This window comes from Aedes albopictus, chromosome 1 (assembly GCF_035046485.1).
Source record: "Aedes albopictus strain Foshan chromosome 1, AalbF5, whole genome shotgun sequence".
In the NCBI taxonomy this organism is placed as follows: Eukaryota; Metazoa; Arthropoda; class Insecta; order Diptera; family Culicidae; genus Aedes; species Aedes albopictus.
This window is the reverse complement of record NC_085136.1, coordinates 337,285,290-337,309,904: the sequence shown is the minus strand read 5'-3', so window position 1 is coordinate 337,309,904 and position 24,615 is coordinate 337,285,290. Positions and strand designations below refer to the sequence as shown.

General features: G+C 42.6%; 4 protein-coding genes across 7 annotated transcripts in view; 3 read left to right on the top strand and 1 right to left on the bottom strand.

The window, feature by feature from the left end:
• Positions 1-6,100: 6,100 nt before the first annotated feature.
• On the bottom strand, positions 6,101-9,882 carry LOC134285836 (NPC intracellular cholesterol transporter 2). Of its 2 annotated transcripts, none has more exons than XM_062847458.1 (4): positions 9,756-9,882; positions 6,915-7,022; positions 6,466-6,635; positions 6,101-6,393 (listed from the first exon to the last, which is right to left on the bottom strand). In XM_062847458.1, exons 1-4 carry the CDS (start codon positions 9,826-9,828, stop codon positions 6,310-6,312), a joined length of 435 nt encoding a protein of 144 aa, XP_062703442.1. In that variant the 5' UTR covers positions 9,829-9,882; the 3' UTR covers positions 6,101-6,309. The 2 variants fall into 2 exon arrangements, with proteins under 2 accessions (XP_062703442.1, XP_062703441.1); XM_062847457.1 differs by lacking the exon at positions 9,756-9,882 and adding an exon at positions 7,258-7,739.
• LOC134285835 (uncharacterized) lies at positions 7,789-8,502 on the top strand. The gene is made up of 2 exons (XM_062847456.1): positions 7,789-7,916; positions 7,979-8,502. The coding sequence occupies exons 1-2, from the start codon at positions 7,845-7,847 to the stop codon at positions 8,462-8,464; spliced, it is 558 nt and encodes a 185-aa protein (XP_062703440.1). The 5' UTR covers positions 7,789-7,844; the 3' UTR covers positions 8,465-8,502.
• Positions 9,883-15,807: 5,925 nt separating the features above from the next.
• LOC134284173 (uncharacterized) lies at positions 15,808-16,538 on the top strand. Its single transcript, XM_062842590.1, has 2 exons — positions 15,808-15,995; positions 16,262-16,538. Exons 1-2 carry the CDS (start codon positions 15,808-15,810, stop codon positions 16,536-16,538), a joined length of 465 nt encoding a protein of 154 aa, XP_062698574.1.
• Positions 16,539-18,036: 1,498 nt separating this feature from the next.
• LOC109412837 (uncharacterized) overlaps positions 18,037-24,615 on the top strand; it is a 167,288-nt gene continuing 160,709 nt past the window's right edge. For all 3 annotated transcript variants that reach the window (XM_062847453.1, XM_062847452.1, XM_062847454.1), the window contains exon 1: positions 18,037-19,164. In XM_062847453.1, coding sequence (XP_062703437.1) covers positions 18,969-19,164 — 196 coding nt within the window. In that variant the 5' untranslated portion in view covers positions 18,037-18,968. The remainder of the gene's footprint in view (positions 19,165-24,615) is intronic.

Sequence of the window (24,615 nt, the reverse complement as noted above, 5' to 3'; positions counted from 1 at the left end):
ATAACGGATGAAAGGTGATAGATGAGAGACGAGAGGTGAGATATAAGAGATGATGATGCTGATGATTATGAGAGTTGATAAATAAGAGATAAGAGGTGAGATGAAAGATAAAAAATGAGAGATTTTTTATGGGACATGAGAGATAATACATAAGAGATGATGATGAGAGATGAGAGATGGTAATGATGGTGAGAGTTGAGAGATGAAAGTGAGAAATGAGGGATTAGAAATGAGGTTTAGGACATGAGGAATGAGATGTGTGATGTGAGAGGTAAAAGGTGAGAAATCAAAGATGAGAGATGATAGATGAGAAATGAGAGATAAGAGATGATGATGAAAGATGAAAGATGATTATGAAGAGGTTGAGAGAGGAGAGATTAAGGTGATGATGAGAGATGAGAAATGATGATGATGAGAGGTGAGAGATGACAGACGAGAGATAAGAGATGAGAGGTGAGAGATGAGCTTTTTGTTTATAGACAATTAAAATGATAAAAGACGAGAGATGAGAGGATAATGATGATGATGCTGAGAGTTTATGATGATGATGACGATGATGATGTTCCTGGTGATGTGAGATGAGAGACGAGAGATGAAAGATGATATGTGAGAGGTGAGAGATGAGATTTATGAAATGATGATGAGAGATAAGATAAGGGATCCAAGATAAAAGATTAAAAACGACGGATGAAAGATGAGAGATGAAAAGATGATGCTCATGAAGCTGAGAGATAGTTAGATATAGAGAAGATAGGGATAGAGAACAGATAATAGATGAGAGATGATAATAAAGATGAAAGGTGAGAGGTGGAGGTAATGATCATGACGATGATAGATAAAAGATGAGAGGTTAAAAAAAACAAAGGAGAGATGAGAGATGGGAGATTAGAGATGAAAAGTGAGCGATGAGAGGTAAGAAATGAGAGCTGAGAGATGAGAGAAGAAAGATGAAGGATAAGAGATGAGAGATCAGAGATGAGAGGTGAGAAGATGATAAATGAGAGATGAGTGATGAAAGATAAGAGATAAGAGAAAACATAAGGTATGAAAGATGATGATGATGGGAGATAGTGATGATAATGATGATGATGATAATGATGTTGATGATGAGAGATGAGATATGATGTTGATGATAATGAGAGATAAGAGATGAAATATGAGAGATGAAAGATCAGAAATGATAGATGAGGGATTAGAGATGGGAGATGAGAGATGAGAGGTAAGAGATAAGGAAGAAATGATGATAACGATGAAAGGTGAGAGATGAGGGTAATGATGATGGGAAGATAAGTAAAGAGAGGTTTAAAAAAACAAGAAATGAGATATGAGAGACGGAAAATAAGATGTGAGAGATGAGAAGTGAGAGATGAGAGGTGAGAGATGCGATATGAGAGGTAAAAGATGAGAGATGAGAGATACGAGATAAGAGATCACAAATCAGAAATCATGAGAGATGACAGAGAGATGGGAGAACAAATAAGAGATATGAGGGATGGGAGATGCAAAATGAGAGATGAGAGGTTGAAAAACAAGAGATGAGAGATCAGAAGTAAGAGATAGGAGGTAGAAATGACGATGATGATGATGATGATGATGAGATGAGAGATGGTGATGATGATGATGATGATGCGAGTTAAGACATGAGAGATGAGAAATGATAGATGATAGATGAGAGATGAGAGGCTAAAAAAAACAAGTGATGATAGATGTACGATGGGATATAAAATAAGAGGGATGAGAGATAAGAGGCTCAAAAAAAGAGATCAGAGATGAGAAATAGGAGATAAAAAAAGAGAGGAAGAGATGAGAGAAGAGAGTAGAGAGATGATAGATGAAATGAATGTTGATAGATGAGAGTTTAGAGATGAGAGATTGCAGATGAGAGATAAGAGATAAAAGATGAGATATTGGAGATCTATCTATATAAAAACACAGAGAACAGACATCCAGGCTAGAACAAATTTCATTCGGAAGGTTGTGTAAGGATTTGAATCTTTACTCGAGTAAGGATGCAAACCAATACACGATGACAACACTAACGCCACCAAACACCATATTGCCACAGTCAGTGGTGAATTGAAACATTTCAAGTGGTGAATTAAATTAGTATGGGAAATTAACCGATTGCAGCGCCACGCTATTGCCACTGGTGTTGCCGATTTCAAATGGCCGTTAAATTCCTTACACAGTTTCGGAACTGGACTTGGATGTCTGTTCTCTGTGATAAAAATGCAGTGGCATACGTGGGACCGCGTATAACTTACGAACGGATGGTCCGATTTGGGTCGTTTTTGTTCTGTTAGTTTTCACCCTAAGAAGGCTTTTGCAAATCGGCTTTTCATACATTTTGAACGGGGACTTGGGCACTTGGCTAGGGACTTTGTCTGTCTGTCTGTCTGTCTGTCTGTCTGTCTGTCTGTCTGTCTGTCTGTCTGTCTGTCTGTCTGTCTGTCTGTCTGTCTGTCTGTCTGTCTGTCTGTCTGTCTGTCTGTCTGTCTGTCTGTCTGTCTGTCTGTCTGTCTGTCTGTCTGTCTGTCTGTCTGTCTGTCTGTCTGTCTGTCTGTCTGTCTGTCTGTCTGTCTGTCTGTCTGTCTGTCTGTCTGTCTGTCTGTCTGTCTGTCTGTCTGTCTGTCTGTCTGTCTGTCTGTCTGTCTGTCTGTCTGTCTGTCTGTCTGTCTGTCTGTCTGTCTGTCTGTCTGTCTGTCTGTCTGTCTGTCTGTCTGTCTGTCTGTCTGTCTGTCTGTCTGTCTGTCTGTCTGTCTGTCTGTCTGTCTGTCTGTCTGTCTGTCTGTCTGTCTGTCTGTCTGTCTGTCTGTCTGTCTGTCTGTCTGTCTGTCTGTCTGTCTGTCTGTCTGTCTGTCTGTCTGTCTGTCTGTCTGTCTGTCTGTCTGTCTGTCTGTCTGTCTGTCTGTCTGTCTGTCTGTCTGTCTGTCTGTCTGTCTGTCTGTCTGTCTGTCTGTCTGTCTGTCTGTCTGTCTGTCTGTCTGTCTGTCTGTCTGTCTGTCTGTCTGTCTGTCTGTCTGTCTGTCTGTCTGTCTGTCTGTCTGTCTGTCTGTCTGTCTGTCTGTCTGTCTGTCTGTCTGTCTGTCTGTCTGTCTGTCTGTCTGTCTGTCTGTCTGTCTGTCTGTCTGTCTGTCTGTCTGTCTGTCTGTCTGTCTGTCTGTCTGTCTGTCTGTCTGTCTGTCTGTCTGTCTGTCTGTCTGTCTGTCTGTCTGTCTGTCTGTCTGTCTGTCTGTCTGTCTGTCTGTCTGTCTGTCTGCTATGTCAAAAAAGTTTTGCTTGTTGAACTCTTCAAAACGTTGATCGAATAACATAACATGCAAAACAATTTATCATAATAACATCAGTATACATTATAATTTCCAAAGAAGACTAGAATAAGCTCACATTTCACCAAGCGTATTTCCGAATCAAATAAATCTCAATATCACCATCGTCTCAACGTCAACTCATGAAGCAACGGTTCCGATAACCACAAGTAGAGGGCGCCTCAACCAACCGTTCCAGCTTTGGATTTTATGGCGCCAGAAAGCTTCCCCTTTCGAACTAACTAATCGAAATTGGAATCTGGTAGCAAAGCACAACCTCCTTGCTGTCGTTCGTCAACTCCCAGCGTAGCTTACCCCGCAGCTGTTCGAAAATCGAAAATATGATTTGAATCATGATGCATGGCAGCATGTTTGATGGATGATGCAAACTTACCGCCGGCAACGAGGGATTCACGTAGATCGACGCGCTAAACCGTAGGCCCAGGTCTCCCTGGAGGGGGCAGGCCACACCCTCGCATGACGATGATAGATAAAAGATGAGAGGTTAAAAAAAACAAAGGAGAGATGAGAGATGGGAGATTAGAGATGAAAAGTGAGCGATGAGAGGTAAGAAATGAGAGCTGAGAGATGAGAGAAGAAAGATGAAGGATAAGAGATGAGAGATCAGAGATGAGAGGTGAGAAGATGATAAATGAGAGATGAGTGATGAAAGATAAGAGATAAGAGAAAACATAAGGTATGAAAGATGATGATGATGGGAGATAGTGATGATAATGATGATGATGATAATGATGTTGATGATGAGAGATGAGATATGATGTTGATGATAATGAGAGATAAGAGATGAAATATGAGAGATGAAAGATCAGAAATGATAGATGAGGGATTAGAGATGGGAGATGAGAGATGAGAGGTAAGAGATAAGGAAGAAATGATGATAACGATGAAAGGTGAGAGATGAGGGTAATGATGATGGGAAGATAAGTAAAGAGAGGTTTAAAAAAACAAGAAATGAGATATGAGAGACGGAAAATAAGATGTGAGAGATGAGAAGTGAGAGATGAGAGGTGAGAGATGCGATATGAGAGGTAAAAGATGAGAGATGAGAGATACGAGATAAGAGATCACAAATCAGAAATCATGAGAGATGACAGAGAGATGGGAGAACAAATAAGAGATATGAGGGATGGGAGATGCAAAATGAGAGATGAGAGGTTGAAAAACAAGAGATGAGAGATCAGAAGTAAGAGATAGGAGGTAGAAATGACGATGATGATGATGATGATGATGAGATGAGAGATGGTGATGATGATGATGATGATGCGAGTTAAGACATGAGAGATGAGAAATGATAGATGATAGATGAGAGATGAGAGGCTAAAAAAAACAAGTGATGATAGATGTACGATGGGATATAAAATAAGAGGGATGAGAGATAAGAGGCTCAAAAAAAGAGATCAGAGATGAGAAATAGGAGATAAAAAAAGAGAGGAAGAGATGAGAGAAGAGAGTAGAGAGATGATAGATGAAATGAATGTTGATAGATGAGAGTTTAGAGATGAGAGATTGCAGATGAGAGATAAGAGATAAAAGATGAGATATTGGAGATCTATCTATATAAAAACACAGAGAACAGACATCCAGGCTAGAACAAATTTCATTCGGAAGGTTGTGTAAGGATTTGAATCTTTACTCGAGTAAGGATGCAAACCAATACACGATGACAACACTAACGCCACCAAACACCATATTGCCACAGTCAGTGGTGAATTGAAACATTTCAAGTGGTGAATTAAATTAGTATGGGAAATTAACCGATTGCAGCGCCACGCTATTGCCACTGGTGTTGCCGATTTCAAATGGCCGTTAAATTCCTTACACAGTTTCGGAACTGGACTTGGATGTCTGTTCTCTGTGATAAAAATGCAGTGGCATACGTGGGACCGCGTATAACTTACGAACGGATGGTCCGATTTGGGTCGTTTTTGTTCTGTTAGTTTTCACCCTAAGAAGGCTTTTGCAAATCGGCTTTTCATACATTTTGAACGGGGACTTGGGCACTTGGCTAGGGACTTTGTCTGTCTGTCTGTCTGTCTGTCTGTCTGTCTGTCTGTCTGTCTGTCTGTCTGTCTGTCTGTCTGTCTGTCTGTCTGTCTGTCTGTCTGTCTGTCTGTCTGTCTGTCTGTCTGTCTGTCTGTCTGTCTGTCTGTCTGTCTGTCTGTCTGTCTGTCTGTCTGTCTGTCTGTCTGTCTGTCTGTCTGTCTGTCTGTCTGTCTGTCTGTCTGTCTGTCTGTCTGTCTGTCTGTCTGTCTGTCTGTCTGTCTGTCTGTCTGTCTGTCTGTCTGTCTGTCTGTCTGTCTGTCTGTCTGTCTGTCTGTCTGTCTGTCTGTCTGTCTGTCTGTCTGTCTGTCTGTCTGTCTGTCTGTCTGTCTGTCTGTCTGTCTGTCTGTCTGTCTGTCTGTCTGTCTGTCTGTCTGTCTGTCTGTCTGTCTGTCTGTCTGTCTGTCTGTCTGTCTGTCTGTCTGTCTGTCTGTCTGTCTGTCTGTCTGTCTGTCTGTCTGTCTGTCTGTCTGTCTGTCTGTCTGTCTGTCTGTCTGTCTGTCTGTCTGTCTGTCTGTCTGTCTGTCTGTCTGTCTGTCTGTCTGTCTGTCTGTCTGTCTGTCTGTCTGTCTGTCTGTCTGTCTGTCTGTCTGTCTGTCTGTCTGTCTGTCTGTCTGTCTGTCTGTCTGTCTGTCTGTCTGTCTGTCTGTCTGCTATGTCAAAAAAGTTTTGCTTGTTGAACTCTTCAAAACGTTGATCGAATAACATAACATGCAAAACAATTTATCATAATAACATCAGTATACATTATAATTTCCAAAGAAGACTAGAATAAGCTCACATTTCACCAAGCGTATTTCCGAATCAAATAAATCTCAATATCACCATCGTCTCAACGTCAACTCATGAAGCAACGGTTCCGATAACCACAAGTAGAGGGCGCCTCAACCAACCGTTCCAGCTTTGGATTTTATGGCGCCAGAAAGCTTCCCCTTTCGAACTAACTAATCGAAATCGGAATCTGGTAGCAAAGCACAACCTCCTTGCTGTCGTTCGTCAACTCCCAGCGTAGCTTACCCCGCAGCTGTTCGAAAATCGAAAATATGATTTGAATCATGATGCATGGCAGCATGTTTGATGGATGATGCAAACTTACCGCCGGCAACGAGGGATTCACGTAGATCGACGCGCTAAACCGTAGGCCCAGGTCTCCCTGGAGGGGGCAGGCCACACCCTCGCACGTAGTAGGCGTGATGGTGGCTTTCGTCTTGATGGCATTCAAGATGTAGTAGGCTTCGTGCTTGAGCGATGGCGTCGTGGGTGAACCTGACGGACGATGGGAATGGGGAAGGCATATGAGAAGGTGCATCAAAGATGGCTTTGGGCGGTCAATATTTGCACAGCTCGCCGCGGTACGTTACTATGGCTACTGGTTGGATACGATTGCGGCGGCTACTGTGACGGTAGTTTGTCGAGTAAACAAGACTTATACCACACTCCTGTATTTAATGCCTGCCAATCGAGAACTTTTGCTTTTGTTCGATTGGGTTGTAAAATTTGATTGGTGATTTTAAGTGGGTCACAGCGCGCGAGACAGGCACTTACCGTTGGAGGTAAATTCAGCGTTTACGGTAACATTCGTCCCACGCGGCATGGTGCATGGCGAACTGGAACAACTGGATAGCCGAATCGAGAGGACATCGTATTGGGTACCTGTGTTAAATGGAATGCGATGATTAGGGTGAATTTTGACGACGTAATTCGCAGGGATTTCAAACTAGTCATCGTCGCTTATCGAGCTGTCAGTGATCTATCATTCTGGACAGCCGGTGGCGTCGCCGTTGCAGTTTTCGACTAATCGCGCCACATATTGATTGACGATGGACTTTGAACCCTTCTTCAGGAATGTTGCATTGGAAATCACGCGATTCCTGTTGCAAGAACCTACCACAATCTTCAAACAAAATGCCCGTCCTCAGCATGTAAAGGTACCGAAGCAGAGGCAAATTCTGCGACCATGTTGGAATCCCGATTCCGGTTGCACCGAGTAATCCCACCAGGACTACGGTAATCCCAACTGTCCACTTCATAGTGTTTTGTCCGTAATCTCCGTTCAACTAGTTTAACGTAGCAAGCAGCAGACAGACCGTGTTTACGTCAACAGGAGGGATTTCAAAGTAGGCGCAGCGAACGACTCGGAAAGACTTGAAACTATAGCAACCGGCACAACGCGCGTAGAGAGAGGATGCTCGCGGCTTGACAAACAAACTTGAACTAACTTCGGCGAACGGCTTGCTTTGTTGACTGGCCATCATCATCGTCGCATCGACCAACAACGCCAGCTGATAGAACACCAGAGATAAGGCGTGACAAGAGCTTTCGTCGCGTGACTTAACCGATCGAACGGTGAACCATGTTATGGATTTTATTGCCCGATCTACCGGCTTTCGATCGGAAGTGGCTTCCGTGTTGGGAAGCCCTTAAATAGCTGCAGCCTCAGCAGTAACACTTATTGGTTTCCGATACATGTGAGAAATGATTCGTTGGATTGGAAGGGCATTTCTATTGGCAGCCTTGACTGGATTGGTCCTAACAGAAGATGACCCGGTAAGTATTCATGCATTCGAGATTACAATGCAACCACCCATAATCGCGATCCTCCCGTCCAGAACTACGAAGTGCACTTCGATGGCATGGAAATGATCGACGGATCAGACAGCTACTTCAACTACAACTACACCATGGACAAAAAGTCTGAAACGGCCTTCACGGTGTCCGGGTTCATAACGCAACTGGTGCTGCTGGACAACACCTATAAGGCACGTTTCAGGCTAAGCCGTGCCCCGCTGGACAACCCGGAGCTGTACGAAGAGATGCTAGGTCTGGAGAAGCCCCTCTGCGAGTACATGTCTTCGATCTACAAGATGTACTTCTACGAGACGCTGAAGGACATCAGTAACTTTCCGCACTACGACAAGTGTCCACTGGATCCGGCCGAGTACTGGTTCAAGGATTACTCGTTCGACGCGGATGAGTACAAGGCGTTCATGAGGGACGGGCACTACAAGATAGAGATGTACCTGGTCAAGGGGGAAGACAGCGTTGCCGGAGGGCTTTCGAAGATGCGAGTGGAACCCGTGGAGGGTAGGAAATAGAGGGTGGATGGTTTTACTAGATTGAGTTGTAGTTAGTTTAACGCATAGAAAAGAATAAAAAGGTTTTATTGGTTAAATAGTGAGAGATATTGTGGGCCGCATTGATTTACCAAGAAACTAGAAGAAGCATAAAGATAGCGCTTTTCCTCACAAGCTCTCATCTCGTGCTTTCTCGTGTGATTATTGGGACTTACAAGGGTGTAGTAAGAGGTTCAGGAAGTTTAAGGGGGTTTCAAATTTCGAATAAGTTTTCATAGGGCTTTCAGTGGATCTCGAGGGGGTATCTAGGGGTCTCAATTGAAATGTCATTGAAACATTTCAAATATTTTCAAGAAGATTTTTAGGTCCGTTTTAGTGAGTTTTAGGGAGTATCAGAGGGCTTCAGGGGGATTCCAGGAGATTTGAGGGCGTTCCAAATGGTTTTGAATAAGTTTCAGCAGCGTTCACGGGGGCTTTCTAGGAGTGTAACGAGAGTTTTGTGCGATTTGGATTTATTGCGAGCATTGCGGGAACGCAGTTTGACTTTACACTTTTACATTACTGGACGTGAAGAACACGCGAGTCACTGTGATTGGTGACGCCTTCTGAATTTCTTGATGTGCCGTAGTTGCCAACTGTTCAATATGTTATCATAAAACTACCATCATAGGTTTAAGGTGGTTCACGGTTTTATAGAGGCGGTTCAAGGGGTTTTAGGAAGGTTTCAGGGGCATTGCAGGAGTTTTTCTGATCGTTTCAGGTTCTCACAGAGGAATTCAAAGGATATCAAAGGCGTACCAAGAGGTTTCAGGGCGTCTTAAGAGATATGTTGGATGTTTCAGAAAAATTTTCAGAGGATTTAGGAAGTTTCAGGAATGGAATAGGCTTAGAGAGTTTCAGGCACGCTTCAATGGGTTTCATGGACGTTTTTAAGAGTTTCATGAAGTTTCAGGATATTTCAGAGGCAAGGGTTTGTAGAGGGTTTGAATCGTTGCAATTTCAGTTTCTCAAGGATTTGGTGTGCTTTCAGAAAGTCTTATAGGGTTAGTTTTTCAACTCGTCCTGCCACAACGAACGTCGGGTATTATGCTTGGTTGTTTGACGTCGATATCGAAAAAAAAATTGACAAAAGATTGACGGTGACGTTTTTTTTTAAGACCACGTATATTCGGTCAAGGCATCTCGTAGCTCCACACACTCATCTCCGAATGGTTTGGAATAAACTTCGGGATGCAGTTTGTGAGGGCCAATAATCATTGCAGCTGCGCTGCGTTACTAGGTTCAGGCATTTTATTTAAAGCGACAGACTTACCTGGATTCAGTTCCAAACCATCCTTCGAGAGAACGTGACCGAAAAACTGCATCTTGGAATGGTTCAGCAGCATCTGTTAGGATCCAGAGGGATGGGGTGGTGGTTTGTTGACACTAGTTTTTCCAAGCTAAAATATAAAAAAAGCCGAAAAAAGACGAATAAACCCAACGAAACCCGCAATACAATCACAGAGAACAGACATTTAAGCTCGAACAAAAATACGTCGAAATCGTGTGTAAAGGATTTGAGTGTACCCCAACGCCACCAACGGAAACTGCCCCACATATAAAGTCGATTTGACCCCACGATGGCAGTGTTCATCGTTAAAATACACTAGCCCACAAAGCGACACGAGCGCCAAACGGCCAAAAACGGCGAGCACTGGAAACAAAAATGACAACACAACAATGTAAGTGATGGGACGCTAGCGCCACGCTACGGGAGCATAACCACATACTCTGAAATGACCGTTACAAAGTTTTACACAAGGCAGAAAGCAAAGATAGACGTCTGTTCTCTGTGATACAATTTCAATAACGGCCAACGAGCACAGCCCTGCTAATGTTTTGACGTTTATGTTGTTATGCCTTCCGCGACCAGCGTCTTCTTGTTCTCATTCTAGATTCTTCTTTCGATCAATAAACACGTTTTTATACCTCGTTCCAAACGTTCCGCGTTTTCAATGTCCATTCTAATTCCAAAATCTTACATCAGCATCTTTGTCATGTTCAGTCTTATTCCTGTCTGCTTGCAGCGCACATTGGGAGTAGTGTGCGGTAGTTCGGCAGCAGCAAAGTTTCGCGCGCTGGCTTTGCTAGATTTTTGCGATTTTTTTTTCTCTGCGGGGCTCCGACGACGGGACGAGTGTGCGCGCGCCGTGGTTCGAGTCAGTTCCGAATTTTTCGCTTCCCATCGGCGCTAGTTTCCAATACACTTTTAGTTGATAATAAATATTTTCTTTCATTTTTTGCATTTACACAAAAGAGTGAAAAATGTTAGTTCGGGTTCGCCGGTCGAGAAAAAATCCGGGCGCCGTCAAATGAGTCGCGTTTAGTATATTTCTGTGTGGAATAGACTAAAGGTTTCTGCTCCCTAGTGGAGTGGAGACGCGCGATAGAATTTTCTTTTTGGCTAGTTCTTGCGTCGAAAAGTGGTCGGTTGTTAACGGCGGTTTGTGTGTATTGATCCATTGTCAAATCACATCACCAACCATAAGTGACTCCCGGACTGACAATGTACCTTACCCTACTAACAAAACATTCCTTCCTGAGACAAACGTGGAGATGCAGCGATTCGCGGTCTTTATAACAACGTTTGTCTTACTAACATTCCCTCCCATCCTCGATGACCGTAAGGACGTGGCCGGCGCCATTATTGACCTTATTAAAGTTGAGAGCTCTCGAACTGTGTACATTGAGAATAGTAAGCTAGCCCCAAGCCCTATTCATTGGTTCCTTGTGCAATTTCGATTGCTCTGGTCAATCACGGAGTAGCAACTACGAATTGTGCGGTTATCTATGCTCATGCTCATGCTCATGCTCATGCTCATGCTCTGCTTGCAGCGCACATTGGTCGGGCTCCATACAAAGGGGCGGCCAAAACTCTCAAAAAACGAAATTGATATTTTTAAACTTTATTTCACCTTATAACAAAGTTAATGTATTGTAGTATTATGATTCTTAATTAAAAGCATAGCAGCTTTTGTATTTCAATGACATTTTCACCGCCAAAGTGGACTAAGTCATAAAATTAAAAAATGAACCATTCGAAAAAAGTAAAATAATCATGTTTTGAGAATGGAATATATGTTTTATGTTATCCAGCATATGAAAGCTTGTTGTTGGACTGTTTGAATGCACGTATGATACAAAATTAATATGTCACAAAACTTTTCAAATTTTTATATATTGTACCTTACGGTTTTTGGTAATTTTAAGTTAAAAACGTTTACGTTATTTTTCCATTTGTGACTGAAATAAAATTTATCTTCCCACATTTTTCACACGTTTTGAACAAACTTGATTGCATTTGATCGAAAGTTGATCATTTAATTAAATTCAAATTGATTTTCAAACAAAAAAGCAAAAAATGTGGGGTTTACTGATTTTTATCGTTTTTGAAATTATTGAGGTTACGTTATTTTTGAATACCCCTTTTTAAACATCAAAAATACTAATTAACATATCTAGACAACCTATGACTTCGATTAAACACTTAAAAAGAGTTTTGGCCGAATTTTATCTTTTTCCGACCATTGTGCAGCGTTCTAACAGAACAGAGCAGTAAGATTCTGGTTGTGATTCTCCCCTACTTCATGGCTTCCTGGCTTCCTGTTTGGTCTTTCCTCTGCTGACGCAAAGTATATCATCTGCGAGAACTTCGATTTCTTTCAGTCCTTGTAGTGCTTGGAACAGCTTCTGATGGAAAATCTCTGGCGAGCATTATAGTCCAAATGGCAGCTTCTTCCAGACGTTTCGGCCAAACGGAGTCCTGAACGCCTTCACTTGGTTCAGCTCCACCGGATCAAGACAAATTTGCGCTTTTTCCTTCCTCACTGTAATCACTATGTTGCTCGTTCATTCAGTTTGTTGGTCCACTATTTCAATGGTTCCCCTTTTTTCAGATCATTTAGTTCGCACTTCAGTTTTTCCCTCAAAAGCTCTGGAACTCTCCTTGGCTCCTGCTGCTTCGGCAAAGCATCACTCATTTGTATGTCTACTTTTCCCTCCAGCTTTTCATCACCGTTAAACACCTCTCACTATTTCTTCCGCTTCCGTATTCTTCACGCACACCCCCAATACTACATACGTTTTGAGCATAGGAGTGGCATTTGCAACACTCCCTTGGGAAGTTCGCGACCACTTGAAACGCCCCTTTGATTTTTTTTTCTCCCTGCTTTTGTTCCGAAGCATTACGACTCCAATCAACGGAATCATATTTCCTCTAAAACCTTTGAGTTTGGTAACACTGACTTTGAAATCAAATACGTTCCCCACAAACCTCTCAAGCTGATGCCGCGAAATTACTTTGCAAGATGCACCTGTGTCTATCTGACATCGAATTGCCTTCGGATCTGCTTTTCCGTACGCAAATTTCACTTCCGTTGTTATCTTCTTCTCCACCACCTTCACTTCTATTTCTTGTATTGGTTCTTCGATCTGTTGGCAAAAGTGCAACGGTAGCCCTAAATTCGACCTATTTGCGGAACCCCCTTTGGTCGACCTAATTGCCGACACCATTGTGCGCATGTATTTGACGTTTTCCCTTTGCGCACGTCTTTTAACAATAAGAACATCTATAGTATAGTAGTATGACCAAAGTTTATTTACATTTTTCATTATACGTTTTACTCTTGTGTACGGCACATTCGAGTTGTTTTCTCCGGTATTATTTATCCGAAATTCCCGTGAGTTCTTACGTAATTTGATACGCGATTCCGCTGTAGTTGTCCGCTCTGGCTAACAGGTGATGTGCCCAGTGATAATTGCGCGAAGAACGGTGTAAACGGGTCGGAAAAGCGTTGAGAAAGTGACGGTCGTTTGTGTGGCGCGTGTGAAACTTTCGTCCATCACTAGCAATTTCCCAGCAGCAATGGAGGCTTTGAACAAGTTTGTCCAGTTAAACAACCAAAACTGGCAAACATGGAAGTTTCGCATGGAGATGCTGCTAACGCGGGAGGAATTGTGGTACGTGATCGATACCCCCAAGCCGACAGTGAACTCGAGTCAATGGGAGAAGGATGACAAGAAGGCCCGCGCAACGATGGGGTTGTGTATCGCGGAAAGTCAATATGGGCTAATCAAGGCAGCGACAAGTGCGAAGGATTTCTGGTGTAACTTGAAAAAGTACCACGAAACAGTGACTGTGACCTCCCGTGTCTCCATGTTGAAGCGGCTGTGCAGTCTTAATCTGCTGGAAGATGGCGATCTCGAATGCCATCTGTTCGAGGTGGAGGAACTTTTTGACCGTTTGACGCAAGCTGGGCAGGAGCTGGCTGAATCGCTAAAAGTGGCAATGATATTGCGAAGTCTGCCGGAGTCGTATTCTGGGCTCGTTACAGCACTGGAAGGAAGGCCGGATGCAGATTTAACGCTGGAATTAGTGAAGTCGAAGCTTCTGGACGAGTTCGAGCGTCGGAAGGAGCGGTCTGTGCAAAGTTCTGGTGAATATCCTGGTGAGATGAAAGCGCTGAAAAGTTTCAGCAATCGGAATACTTCGGAGTGGAGATGTTTCCGGTGTAAGCAAAAGGGGCACCTGAAAAGTGATTGTCCGGTTCAGCAAGAGGAGAAGGAACAACGCAGTGAATACAAGAAGAAGAAGAAGAAGAGTGAATCGTCAGCTGCGAAGCAAGCAGCGGTTAATGACAGAAGTGCCGTTTTGTTCCTGGCGAACGAAGTGCGGTCATGCGGCTGGATTATAGATAGCGGTGCCAGTGTCCATATGTGCAATGACAAGCGACTGTTTGACTCTATCGATGACGAAAATGTGTGTGACGTAGTGCTGGCGGATGGAAGATCAGTGAAGGCGTCTGGATCTGGAACTGTGAAGATGGCTGGCGTGAATGGCTGTGGAGGAATAGTGGATGTGATCTTGGAGAAGGCGCTGTATGTCCCGTCATTGAACAGTGGGCTGTTGTCAGTGAAGATGCTAACCTCCAAGGGATTCTTTGTCAACTTCCGGAAGAATGGCTGTGATATCGTGGATGCGGCTGGCAAAGTGGTCTTGAAAGGAAATCGTTGTGGCAGCCTGTACAAGCTAAAGACAGTTGAGCAAGCGCGGAAGGAAGATCGCAAGAAGCAATGTGTGGAATACCAAGCCTCGGTAGCAGTGCGTGACCATCGTGAGCCGGAAGAAGTTGAACGCCAGGAGGAGGTTATGTCAGGGAAGCCAAGTGAACGTGTGGTGTTGGATGATCCGGACGACGGTGAAGATCAAGATGAGCCCGAAGAGTTTTACGATGCGAGTTCGTCGTTCCCGGATGACCCACCGTTTGAGGAGGAGCTACAAGATGAAGTAACGTTTTTTGGAAAGTCGTTCCGTATTGATCGGGGTAAGTTTGGCGTGGACTGCGAAGTAGAAGGCCCGATACAGGAAGTCAGGAAGAAGTCTGTGGCGGTGAAGTCAGCAGGGAAGAAGCGGAAAGTACCCGGATGTTCGTGTACTTCAAAGATGGCGGGCTAGCCGTTGAGGAGGAGTGTTGGCAAAAGTGCAACGGTAGCCCTAAATTCGACCTATTTGCGGAACCCCCTTTGGTCGACCTAATTGCCGACACCATTGTGCGCATGTATTTGACGTTTTCCCTTTGCGCACGTCTTTTAACAATAAGAACATCTATAGTATAGTAGTATGACCAAAGTTTATTTACATTTTTCATTATACGTTTTACTCTTGTGTACGGCACATTCGAGTTGTTTTCTCCGGTATTATTTATCCGAAATTCCCGTGAGTTCTTACGTAATTTGATACGCGATTCCGCTGTAGTTGTCCGCTCTGGCTAACACGATCCTGGTGCTAGCATCACTTGTGCCAAAACAAGAAGATGGAGGAAACCGATGGGCGTGTCGCAGAGGATCGAGGTAGCCATTGCAGCCATGTGGAGGTGGCCGTTGTTGTGACGAAAGGATAAGTGAAGCTGGAGGCGGATTGCAGCGAAGCGATATGGGACCTCACAATAAGTGATGTGCTCTGCTTCCCGGACCTTGTGGCGATCAATTTACACTCCGTAAACAAGGTATGCCAGAAAGGATTCAAGGTGGTGTTCACGAAGGAGGAGTGTAAAGTTGTCAACCCCGACAACGAGGTAGTTGCGCTTGGTCTTGAAGCTAACGGTCTCTACAAGCTGTCCGAAATGAAGCACCCCGTTACGAATTTGATTTATGACGATAGATACGATCTGTGGCATCGTCGTATGAGATATCTCTCTGCCGGTGAGATGAAGCGTTTGAAGCATATGGTAACCAGACTGGAATTCGAGGTGAATATCATGCATTAAAGGTCGGTAGGTAAGCAGGATCGCATACTAGAACTGGTTCACTCGGACTTGTGCGGCCCTATGGAAACTGACATTATTGGAGGCAGTCGATACTTGCTGACTTTCAATGACAATGCTAGTCGGAGAATCGTGGTGTATTTCCTGAAGCCGAAGACAGAGGTGTTCGAAACGTTCCGGGATTACAAGCATTTTGCGGAGAATCAAACGGAAGAGCGGATCAAGCGAAAACGGACGAACAACGGCAATGAGTACGTAACTGGATTTTTCAGAACTATTTGCTGAAGGTTGAAATCCAGCACGTTTTTTGACAGGCAGCCATATAAGGCAGCATATAAGGCGCCAGGGCGAACTGTGTGTCCCAAAAAAGAAGCGCAAGAAATGGAACAGGAAGTCGGAAGCGCTTATCTTCATTGGCTACGGCGAAGACTCTAAGGCGAACAGAGTACACATCGAGCGGACAAGGAAAATCTTCGTTAGCCGAGATGTAATTTTCCTTGATGAGGTGAAACGCAAGACAAGGAAGCGAACTGGTGATTCGAACCCAAACAGAGAAGAACTCTGATGACAGTGATGACGTTGCGGGAAGCGAGAATGAGCTAGATCAATCGATCTACAGCGACGCGGATTTGTTTATGGATGAAGAATCGAACACCGATGATGAACGCCAGCTGATGGAGAGTGTGCCGTACTGGGAGCTGGTAGGCAGCTTGCAGTACCTATCACAATCGAAGAGACCAGACCGGACATTAGTTTCGCGGTCAACATTATCAACCAGTTTTGACAAAGTCTAAGCAAGCAGGCCAGTCACATTGGACGAAACTGATACTGTGAGGTCAAGAAAACTGACCATTCGAAGGCTTCAGAGGAGGGATTCGTCGGCTAAAGTGACGTGGATTGGAAGAATGATCTCGATACTCGTCGATCGATCACCGGATACGTCTTTAAAGAAGCAGGTGGTGCGATTTCCTGGAGCTGTCGGAAGCAGACAACAGTCGCTCACTCCACCATTGAAGCGGATTAGGTGGATGTCTCGGCGGCGATCCAAGAAGCCATGGGGTGGCGTGGACTACAAAGGAGAGCTACATGGAGTATCAGAGGCACTGCAGATCCCTTGCGACATTGAGTGCTGTGCGTGCATCTGGCGAAGAAAGTGGTCGGATATTTGCCTCGCAGCAAACACATTAGTCCTGTTCAATGAAGTAGGTTGAACATGGTCAGTAACTTCGCTGCGCATCCTTCGTCAACAAATGGGTACAGAGAACAGACGTCTATCTTTGATTTCTGCCTTGTGTAAAACTTTGTAACGGTCATATCAGAGTAAGTGGTTATGCTCCCGTTGCGTGGCGCTAGCGTTCCATCACTTACATTGTTGTGTTGTCATTTTTGTTTCCAATGCTCGCCGTATTTGGTCGTTTGGCGCTCGTGTCGCTTTGTGGGTTAGTGTATTTTTACGATGAACACTGCCATCGTGGGGTGCGTTGGTGGCGTTGAGGTACACTTAAATCCTTTACACACGATTTCGACGTATTTTTGTTCGAGCTTAAACGTCTGTTCTCTGTGAAATGGGTATGTGCACGATGCAGGAACTTCGACCATGTTCAACCTACGTCATTGGACAGGACTAATGACATCCGACATCACTACGTGCAAGAGAAGTTGGCGCACTTTTCAGAAAATCATTGGTCTTGCGCGGCTGCCTAGTTTCAGCGAGAATACCTAAGCCATTTTTGGAATATCAGAAAGCAAAGTTTGAGTGAGTTACTTATACGATGCTTTAAATATATTTAGCGTGTAGTGAACAATCTCTCTTGTCCGTAAATCTCATTACTCACCGCTCATTTTTCACTAAACGCTAGGAAAATTCCATTTTATGGAAACAAGTGCGATTGGGTAGAGCCCACACTTTTTTATTATCATTATTATCAGTTCCTGAACTTGTGGAAGTGTTGAAATACAATGTGCATTTTCTTAGAACTGTTTGTAAAAGCTCAAAATTTGAGCATTAGATTTAATCTCGACATAATCTGAGATTAGAGCAAAACGCAGTTTATTGAGCGATCTTTAGCGTGTGTGAATTCTCACTCTCCGCCACCGGTCGTGAGCGCATGCTCGATTCTCACGACCATCAGTAAGAAGAGACCGCAAACAAAAAAACTCACCGCTTTTGTCTCCGTTGTTCGTCGTCGTCGTCCGTCGCCTGTTTTGCTTCGCGCTCGCAGACAGCGCCGCGACGACTCGACCGCGAATCAAAACAACCACGTCGCGGTCGCCGAGACGACGGCAACGGCAATCATTCGAGTATCGCACTTGGACAACTTCGCACGCGTCTTCCGATTTTTCCGCTCGAGCGCTAGTTATACTTTTTATCTTACGTTCGTCCTCACAGCACACTAGATTGCGGTGAACACTCGCGCGCGCGGAAATTTATTGTTCAAGTATTTTTGTCGCGCACTTGTCACCGCCAGCAGCGCGGTGCAACAGCCACCACAGTAGGCTTGTGTGTTATTGTTTGAAACGGTGTGAATAAAGGGCGCAGAAGAGGTGATAACAAAGTCTCTGATCAGTGATGCAACGGTGTGGGGAATGATGGGATTGAAGAAGTTTTAATCAAGGAAAGTTAAGAACAAACTTAAGTATAGAAAAGGGAATCAAAGTTAAAGAAAGTGTGAACAAAGGTTGCTGTCAGTGACCGCAAAAGTGACAGCCTGTCAAGGGGTTAAAGGCGCAAAATATTAAGGGGTTTCGTAGATCGCGAAATCGAAAGTCTATACTAATCGGAGAAGGTATAAAAAGTGTCCGTGTTCGATATTAGTGCGAATTAATCACTTGTCAGAAGAAAATCTGGATGAAAAATAGCGCTTCGGTGTACGACTAGTGCGGAAAATTGTGCCAAAAAAAGTTGCTGTCTTCATCAGAATCGTGTACAAAGATTAATATTTGTTTTGTGTTTTGTAAACAACGATTGCCGCGGTGTAATTAACGACGTGTCTTAAACAAGGAAGATTTTACCAAGGGGGGCATTTCTACGTTGCCTATATCTACCGCGCGAAGCAGGCGACGAGTGATTGTGTGAGCTAAGTGTGCCACGGCGTCGCTCTAGTACGTTCAAAACGCGCGCGGAGAGAGGCACCTCAACGCGATCAGAGTTGGCGCTGGACGGGGCCGAGGTAGTAGGCGACGGTGCTTGGAGTCACGATTCGTCCTCCCCGTCGTCGCTAAGGATGAGCTTGAAGAAGGCGAGCCGCACCAAAAGTCTGTCGCTGAGCGGCGATGACTTCCCGTTGCGACCGGCTAAGCCGCGGGCGGCCTTCGTTACGGCCAAACGGCCCGAGGACACGATGAAGATCTTGAAGTACATCGACGACAACGTGATTGGCAAGGGTGTCGCATTCCTGGGCCCGTACGGCCGACGAAAAGGTAGGTGTGACCTAGATTCGAACCCTTTTTGAGGTTTTATGGGAAATTTTCGGATTTGTTGGGGGGTGTTTATACTAGGTATAATCTGAAGGCGCGGGAACCGGTTCGCCGTATAGAGGAGTCACGAATGCCATTAATAACGAATTTGCAACATGCGCAACCAATCGCTCAATTCGCAATAACCTTCAATTAAAATCTCATTCATTCACGCGCGCTCTTGGTGATCTTTAAGGTTGTTTGTTGAGCGCGCTGCGCTGGTATTGACTTTGGTAATCCCTTAGGCAAGTGCCGAAGCACAAAGCCTAGGTAGGCTTTGCATCATGATGCTAGATGACTGTCAAAAATCGCATCGAACGGTATCCATAGATGCAATCAAATCCAAGTAGGCGCAGATGTTTTGATACTTTGCGCCCTGAAAAGGTGTCATAGCAATCATCTAGTATTGCACATCCAGAAATATTTCATTTGTCCCTTTTTAGTGCAGCCTAAGTGAAACGTGCAATCAAAGTAGGCGACGTGTTTAGGCTGAAGCTGTTCTACAGTACACTTCCACTAATTCGACTGCTGCCAGTGTGAAACAACTTTCGATAGGCGAGTGCGCCGCTACCTGCGAGTGAAAAAAACGGTAACGAATGGGAACCAAAACAAACCACCGAAAATGACGAGATTCGAGTGGGAGAGAAGAAGACGGGAAGAACTAGGATGAACGGAACGTTCATTCGCAACGTCATTTTGCAAACCTTGGTACAGGACGATTCATGATGGTTTCATAGATGATCACCGGCAGAAGGGTGACATTACCTATTGAAATGAATCCTCCAGGAAGTAGTTCAAGGAGAAATTTTGGAAGAAATTGTGGACACATGCTTGGAGATACGTTCAGTGATTTTCCGAATAAATTCCAGAAATCCTTAGAAAAAAATGCCAAAGGAATCCTAGAAGGTACCAGTAGTTTCCTGAAAGCTTAATCCAAGAAATTCCTTGAGAAATTCTCCTGGCAATCTCAAAAGAAATCTTCCAAAGAATTTATGAGAAAATCTTGTTCCAAATATTTGGGAAACTCCCATTGAAATCTGTACATGCATTCTCCAGCGAACTTCTCGAGAAATTCTGGAGCAATTCCCCAAGAACAAATCTTGAATGTTGTACCCAAAGAAACCCTTAAAGAATCCCTAGAGAAAGTTTCGTGGGAATACCCGCATAAAGTGCTAATTAAATCCCTGGGCTAATTCCTGGAGGAATCTCAGAAAGCAATCTTCAATAAGTCCCTTACAAAATTCCACTACCAATTCCTGGAGAAATAACTCAAAGAATCTAGATGAAATCTCTGAAAGAAATCCTGATGATATCCCCGGAAGATATAAGTAAGAAGAACCCCTTAAGAATCCCTTGAAAATGTGTCGATAGAATCCCTGTTGAAATGTCCAATGATTTTCCAATATTTCCTAAAAGACGGCCTGGAAGAATTCCCTATAGAGGTTAGGTGGTATCCCCCCGACGAATCCTTGATGAAAAGCAGCAAGGAAAGCCTGACGATATTCCAGAAAAAGTCACTACATTAATTCTAGATAAAAAAAAATGGGATAGTTTCCGATGGAATTCTTGGGTAAATTGCTGAATGAATCTCCGGAAACGAAAATATACAACGAATTCTTTGACAAATGCCCCTAGGATATATGGAAAAAATCCTCAAAAAATTCCTGAAGGAATTGACAATGATGTTCCTGAGCAAATTTGCGATGGAATTCCTAGATAAAGTCGTCATGGAATCTCTGGAGGACTTCTGGACAAATTCCTTAAAAAAATCTCCAAGAAATCACCGAATTAATGCTTCAAAGAAATCCGTGGGGGAATTCTCCAAGGATTCCTGGGAAAATCCTAAAAAGAAATCCCTGACGAAATTATTGTCGGAAAACCTCGAGTAACTGCCGATGGTATCCTTGTAAGAATTTATGAAGAAATCTCTGGAATAATTGTTCTACAGATTACTCAAGCAATTCTCCAATGATTTATAGAGGAATTTCCCAAAAAACGCTAAAATTTTCCATAAAAGGTTTTGAAGGAGTTCCCGATGAATATCTGGATCAATTCCTCAAGGATCCTCTGGGGGAATTGTGCAATGCATTTCTTGGTAAAATTCTCCAAAGAATCCCAAAAGGAATCTCTCAAAGAAATCCGTGGGAAAATTCTTCAATGATTCCTGGGAAAATCCTAACAAGAAATCTCTAAAGAAATTCTTTGTTGGAAAACCTGGAGGAATTGCCGATGGAATCCCTGTATGAACTTCTGAAGAAACCTGTAGAAGAATTCTTCTACAAATTACTAAAGGAATGCCACAATGATCCTTAGAGGAATTCCCAAAAAATCGTGAAGAAATTCCAATGAAGCTTTTGAAAAAAAATCCTGATGGAATTGAACGCAGGAGCAAATATACGAAGAAATCTTGGAAAAATCATTCAAGAAATCATTAGAAGAATCTCCCAAAGAAATCCCTGAACTGATTTCTCAACGAACTCCTGTAGAAATTCTTGTTCACGTACCTGATAAAGAAATTGCTAATGGAAACCTTTGATGAGCGCTGGAAACAATCTTTGAAAGAGTTCTCCAACGATTCCCCTGAGAAAAATCTTCAATCTTCATTTTCTTTAAATAATTCCTAAACCAATGATTTCCGGGTGGAAATTTCTGGTGGAATTCTGCAAAGAAGATGCATTTGACATTCCTCAAGAATTTTGATGAAACTTCGGTGAATACCTGATGAAATTTTCGAAACAATTCCTGCAGAAGTTCCCCTAAGATTTCTGAAGAAATTCTTCAAACTGCTGAAAGAATCCCTGCAGAAATTTATCAGAAATCTCTGAAGAAATTCCTCGAGCCTTTGAAATTTTCGATGGAGAATCTTCGGATTAATTTCTGAAAGAATTTCTGAAAGATTTTGCCAAATAATCTCTACAGAAGTTCTCCCAAAGACTCATGAAGAATTTCTTCAAAGAAACTCTTGAAGGACTTCGCCAAAAAGTTCAGGGAGAAATGCATGATGCAGAACTCCTAGATGAAGTTCTGGAAGTTCAGGAAGAATATCCTATTCCATTGAGAAATTTCCCAAAAAAATCTGGAAAAAATCGATGGAGTTCCGGAACCCTGAAATTATTTCTGGAAACGTTCTGGAGAAATTTCCCAAGAAATTTCACAACGAAATTCCTGAAGGAATTCGCCGAAGAGTCTTTGAAGAAATTTTCTGCAAATATTGCAATAGAATCCGTAGAAGATTTTTTTAAAGAGTACTCGAATGAATCCCGTTAAAAATTCCCCAACTATTTCCGCAAAATAGAAATCCTTGATGGAATTCTTGGAGGAAATCACCAAATACTCACTCTTGGACTCACTGATACAAGTTTTCGTTGAAATGCTTTGAGAAATATCCAATGGAATTCCTAGACGACATCGAAGAAACCGCGTGAGAGACTTTTAAATGAATCCTTAGAAAAAATATATAATAATTCGTTGTAGGAATTCCCAAAAACAATGGCTGAAAAAATTCCCCAATACCTCAAGGAATTTTAGATGGAATCCTTGGTCTTCTCGCAATAACGTTTAGAACTCTGAGGTAATTTCCATGAAGGAATTTCTGATAAAATTTCCGTCAGAGAAATATTCGAAGCAATGCTTAGATAAACTTCCGAATCAATCAAATAAGAATTCGCAAAAGATTTTCCCTAGAGCAATCCCGAAAAGATCCCTGAGGAAATTTCTGAGATGGTTCGGTGGGGAAGAATTTATCTAAAAAAATATGTTTTTATAAAATTGTCGATGTGTTTCTGGTTTAAGAAAATTTAACTAGATCTCAGAAGGTGTACTGGCGAACTTTTTTAAAATATATACATATTATCATAGATTTCAAGAAAATCCTTCATTCAATATTTCATATTTTTTTCCATTAATTTAGAGTTCAGAACTCCGACAGTTTTATAAGGAATTCCTGTCGACAGCTTCTTCGATGAATTTTTCCGGCTACTGCTCTAGGTTTCCACTGGTCACTCTTTGAGGGATTTTTCTAAAATTTTTATTGAATTCAATAATTTAATAATTCCATTGGCGAAATTCGCAAGAATCCAAAAGTAATTTCTTGAGATGTTCTTTCAGTATTTTTGGGAATTCATCGACCAATTTCCCTAGATATTATTTGTGGATTGCTCCGAACAATTATTTGTGAATTTCTGTGACAATTTCTTTGAAACATCAGGATTTCAAAACTTTCAGGACTTTTTCCGGGGATTCTATCAGGAATACTTTTAGGAATTCGTCCGACGGTTTCTTCATGGATTTCTCCGGCAATTGTTTGAGAATTTCCACTGGTATTATTAGGCAATGGGGAACGTTCATCTGGCAATTATTTCCGGAACCTTTCTGGTATTGACATAAAAGTGTTTTGAAGGGTCAGAGATATAAAAGAATCCATCACGACTTGCTGGAAGAATTGCCTAAAAGAACTGCCGGATTCCTAAATTACTAAAACAAACAGCGTTGCAGTACTTCAGGGAAGAAACCTGAGAAATTTCCATGAGAATTACAGAACCAATTACCAAAGAAGCTCTTGAAGAAATACCAAGAATATTCCTCAAAGCATTTCCAGAAGAATTTCTGAAAAAGACAGATACATTTCGGAAGTAACTGCTTTCTTTAGAGTTCCATTCGGCAATTTCTTTGGAAAATACTTTTACAATATTTACATGATTTCTCTGTATGTTTTTCTTAAAAAAAACTCATTCTACAATTTTTCAGGTTTTTCCTTTTAAATATCTAACGTTCAATTGCAAACTACTTTAGGTTTTTTTTTTATTTCTTCGGAAATTTAAACAATCCCTTCGAAAATTCCTAGCAAACTTATCTGGCAATACCTTGAGGATTTATACTTCCAATTTACGGAAGAATCATTGAAGAAATCATCGGAGGAATAGGACAGATCGGTGAAGTACTAGATTTGTAGTAATGAGCTGAATTTTAGTATGGTGAGAAGGTCAATTCTCGGTTTCTGCAATGAAATGATGCAAAAAGCGTGGGTATTATGATTCCTTGCCTAATTTAATGCTGTTTGAGCAAAACTTTGGGCAACAGTGTTGTTGTTTTCTCCATTTCTTGCAACATAAACAACATAGTTATCCAAAGTTTTGCTCAAACAGCATCAACTTAGGCAAGGAATCATAATACCCACGCTTTTTGCACCATTTCATTACAGAAACGGAAAATGGACCTTCTCACCATACTAAAATTCAGCTCATTACTACAAATCTAGTACTACATCGAACGTTCCCCATTCCTGAAACAAATGCCAGAAGAGAAGAGATTTCCAAAAACGAACAAAATGAACAAGAAATCTATTCGACGTACTGGCTCTGACGGCAGCAAAAATGCACTCACTCCAATGGGAAATCCCATTTGTATCTGTCATCG